The 4,288-nt window shown below is 41.7% G+C and overlaps 1 protein-coding gene across 3 annotated transcripts; it reads left to right on the forward strand.

Annotated features, from left to right (window-relative positions):
- The first annotated feature begins 273 nt into the window (after positions 1 to 273).
- Positions 274 to 3,834, forward strand: B9D2 (B9 domain containing 2). 3 transcript variants are annotated; one of them, XM_075185945.1, is made up of 4 exons: positions 274 to 439; positions 976 to 1,065; positions 2,526 to 2,651; positions 3,097 to 3,834. In XM_075185945.1, the coding sequence occupies exons 2-4, from the start codon at positions 978 to 980 to the stop codon at positions 3,408 to 3,410; spliced, it is 528 nt and encodes a 175-aa protein (XP_075042046.1). In that variant the 5' UTR covers positions 274 to 439; positions 976 to 977; the 3' UTR covers positions 3,411 to 3,834. The 3 variants fall into 3 exon arrangements, with proteins under 3 accessions (XP_075042046.1, XP_075042045.1, XP_075042047.1); XM_075185944.1 differs by having other exon boundaries at positions 276 to 475; XM_075185946.1 differs by lacking the exon at positions 274 to 439 and adding an exon at positions 524 to 582.
- Positions 3,835 to 4,288: the final 454 nt, after the last annotated feature.

Genomic DNA, 4,288 nt, shown 5'->3' on the forward strand with positions numbered 1-4,288 from the left:
ATGAGCAAATTATATTTAGAAAAATATAGCTACTTTTTCAGGTATACTACAGATTACGTTGTACATATTCCTACCGTTTCATATAAGTTTTGACATAACAGCCTTATTCATATTAAAGAGCAGCTATGAATGCAGTGATAACACATGACCTCAGTTATCATGGTTGGTTAGGCTTCCTACCAGCAGTGATAACACATGCCCTCAGTTGTCATGGTTGGTCAGGCTGTGTTCCAGCAGCAGGGATAACACATGCCCTCAGTTATCATGGTTGGTCAGGCTTTGTTCTAGCAGCACATCAGTGACGTATCTTAGAATCATTTTCTCCGACTACGGCAATTGTTTGACGTAACGTCCGATCTTCGTCAGAAACGGGCGCCTTCCACGGTTGCCTAGCAACGCCAGAAATCTACCGTGATCACCCAGAGAGAGGAACATAAACGTAAATAGCGGCAGTGCCCCTGTATATGACCCCTGGGTATGTCCTGCTATGTACAGAATGGCGGTGCATTGTGGGACACGGATAATGCCGTCCACATAGAGGATGAGGCAATAAGCACTGGAATGGGGGTGCAGTGGATTATGGTACAGGGGTAAATGGGGTGTGGTGGGAGCGCAGGGAAAGGTTGGGGCAATACATAACGGACGACTTAGTGGGATGCAAGGGGGAAATGGGGCAATAAATTATTGGATCGGGCAATAGAGTACAGGGAGATATGAAACAATGAATTATGGGACTGGTGTAATTAAGCATTGGGAGGAGGGAGCAGTGGATGGAAGCAGGACTGGGAGGTGATGGGTGTGTGCCATCTGGAATATAATTTATGGATGAGGATCAGGGGTAACCCACAGGCATGAAGGTTGTTTTACGGGTTGTTGGTTTGTGTCTCCATGTGAATAACTCCTGTACAATAGTTTGAGTTAATGAACCTGACTAGTCCACTGACTGCACTCCTATAAATGTCATTCTTTTCATAGAGATGTCGGAGGTCCACATAATTGGACAGATCGTCGGAGCCAGTGGCTTCCCCCATCACAGCTTGTTTTGCAAATGGGGTGTACACACAGGTATGAGCCCATTCCTAATAATAATGTGGAAGCAAATAATTCCTTACCTTGTGCTTTTATTGCTCCATCTATTACTCCATATTTGTTTTCCCTATGGTTCCTCCCTCTATAACAATTACCTTTGCTCCATACAACTCCTCTTATTATCTATAATATAAATGCCTAGTGGCGTGTGTTAGTCTGTCTGTGTGTGTGTGTGGAAAAAATAAAACCAAGCTGCAGCGCCACCTGCTGGGTGGAGTTATACACTGACCTACTAAATTCTTAGTGTGTGGAAAAAAAAATTCAGAAAGGGCTTAAATTTGGTATACTAAGATTTTGTTAATTTAATTTGTTAATTGTTAAAAGTGTTTATAAAGATTTAAAAAAAATATATATATATTTCTTGAAGGAGAAGTGACAGTTGGGAGTGGTTGGTGGTTGCCGGGGGTGACAGTGGGGAGTGGTTGGTGGTTGCCGGGGGTGACAGTAGGGAGTGGTTGAGGCCTGGGCTATGGCCCAAATGCATGACAAGAACCTTTTTAACACCCTAAGTAGCTTGATTTGACTAGAATGCATGAGTATCATGCACGGGTTAACTTGTTGAATATATATATAAGCCTAGCGGCGTGTGTTAGTGTGTGTAAAAAAATATTTTCTCAGAAAGGGCTCATCCAATTGACCTGAAATTTGGTATACTGACATTATTTGACAAAAAAATGATAATAGTGAAGTCAGTTAACTTCCATTATCCCCCCCTTCCCCCCGTGGGAGGGGTAGTGAAGGCTAAATTTACCAGTTGAGGGCTCAAACTCTTGACCGTGTGGGTATTTATTTACCAGAGCCTGTGTTTGGTCATGGACAATTGTATGTCACATTTTCACGAGTACGGAGAAGCAGTTATGTGAAAGTGCAGGTTATGAATACTGCCCTTCAAGGAAGACTGATTGAGCACAGCGATAAGGTGTTTAGCAGAAACGTTGTGTATTGAGAGGTTTTAGAACAGTAAGACGATGGAGATTAAGGATGTGGCGATGAAGATGAAGGATGAGGTGATGGAGAAGAATGATGAGGTGGTGACATGTGGACAAAACCATGTTAAAAAAGGGCGCTTACGTCGGGAAGTAACGCTCTTCCCCTGAGGAGGCCTGGCCTAGCCCCAGATGCATGACAAGAACCTTTTTAACACCTTAAGTAGCTTGATTTGACTAGAATGCATGAGTATCATGCACGGGTTAACTTGTTCAATATAATCTCTCTGCAACTCTTCTTACTAGACATTATTACTTTTCCCTATAACTCCTCAATGTAATTCATAATCTCTTACTAAACTGTATCATATTCTTCCATATAGCACATCCTAATATAAAGTATAACCTCTCTGAACCTCCTCCTGTTGCTCTGGTACTCCATGTAACTCCTCCCTGTATGTCTTAGTACCTATGTAATCTCTCTATAATAATGTACTATATTTTATTTAGGGGGAGCCTGGAAGTTACTTTCTGGGACGGTGGAAGGTCAAACACAAGTAGACAACCCCCAGAATGAGGACATGGCATTCTGGTCACACCCAATTGACATACATTTTGCTACAAAAGGATTGCAAGGTGAGACTGCTAGTAAAATACACTGCATATTGCCAAGAAAAGAATCTTAGAATTGTGATCGACCTCCTGTAGAAATCAGAACTATTGAAGTGAGTTTTTTTGGCATGACAGAAAATAACATTCACTAATGCCAAGACATGGTTTAGCAGGTTATATTTATCATCTGGAGATGAGAGTCCCTTTCCTCTAGGTCAGACATGTAAAGTAAAATGACACAGGGGGACAACATGTGTGGGATAAATTTGGTAAGGATCACATATGTAAGAAGGACGGAGCACCTAGGCTGCTTAACACTTAAGAGGTCAAATAGAACAGTTTAAAATATACAGGCGTTCCGGGGCTAAGACTTTGTAAAAGAAATAAAGTAATGCGTGTGACTTGTCTGTATACAGGTGTTAGATTAGATCACTTTTTAAACTAAATTCTAACCATTCCTTCTTCCCAGGTTGGCCTAAGCTCCATCTCCAAGTCTGGCACCAGGATTCCTTTGGTCGGAATGAGCTGTATGGTTATAGTTTCCTGCACATCCCTTCCACTCCGGGTACCCACTCTTTACTGAGCCCCACATGGAGACCCTTAGGAACCTGGCAGGAGCAGATATCCCAAATGTTTGTAGGGGGTGGCCCACAGCTGAAATCCCCAAGCCTTATATATGGTGGTGCTGACCGCTACCGCCTACAGACCACCAGCATGGGGCAGGTACATCTGGAACTCACTGTCATTCTTCGGAACTTTGAGCGTTATGGGGTAGAATGTTAGTGATGGGTTATCCTGACATCACCATGGTAACGCCATAGGGACTGTGAGCGAATACAGGATTCCCCATCAGCAGAGAGCTTGTTGCTCTTCTCTGGATCTCTTGGGTGAAGATCTGATTGATTTTTCATTGTATTAACTTCCAAACCTTTGTCTGTGACATTTCTTCCATTCGCAGCCTTATTCCCGGAGTGACACTTAAAAACAAGCTTTTTTTTATCTACAGACTATATAGCTTGGATCCTTGAGAATTTGTATAAAACACACCCGAACTGATCTACAGTCAGTTTTACCTGGCACGGAAGGTGTTTTCTCCTCATTTTATATTTTCAGCTTTTTTATTTAAATGTTTTTATCTTAAATCCGTTTACACCAAACATATTTTATAATAAATTGTATTTTAAGAGAATAAAAACTAATCTAGAAACTTGTGTCCAATCCTTATGCTAACCTAATCTAGAGTCTCCACTTCTCCAAACTGGATTCCGATTGTATTGTTAAGTCCTTCACTCCCTGTTTTCAACTTTAAAAATACTACTTTCTCCAGGACACTGCTAAATTAAGCGTACGAGACTTCTCAGTATATTTTGTGAAATAAAAGTGCGTTACTTTAGACACAGTGGAGACAGATATTTTGTTGGTGGAACCAATGTACCTGAGAAAGCAGCCTTTCAAATTGCCTGGAAACAGTGACATCATCAACACTAAGCAACTATTTATAATTAAATTCAACAAAAATAATAGAGATCCAGAATAGGTTCATGGCGGATTAGTGGGCAGCACGGTGGTTTAGTGGTTAGCACTACTGCCTCACAGCACTGGGGTCACAAGTTCAATTCCCAACCATGGCCTTATCTGTGTGGAGTTTGTATGTTCTCCCC

Source organism: Mixophyes fleayi, chromosome 9, assembly GCF_038048845.1.
Source record: "Mixophyes fleayi isolate aMixFle1 chromosome 9, aMixFle1.hap1, whole genome shotgun sequence".
NCBI classification, from domain to species: domain Eukaryota; kingdom Metazoa; phylum Chordata; class Amphibia; order Anura; family Limnodynastidae; genus Mixophyes; species Mixophyes fleayi.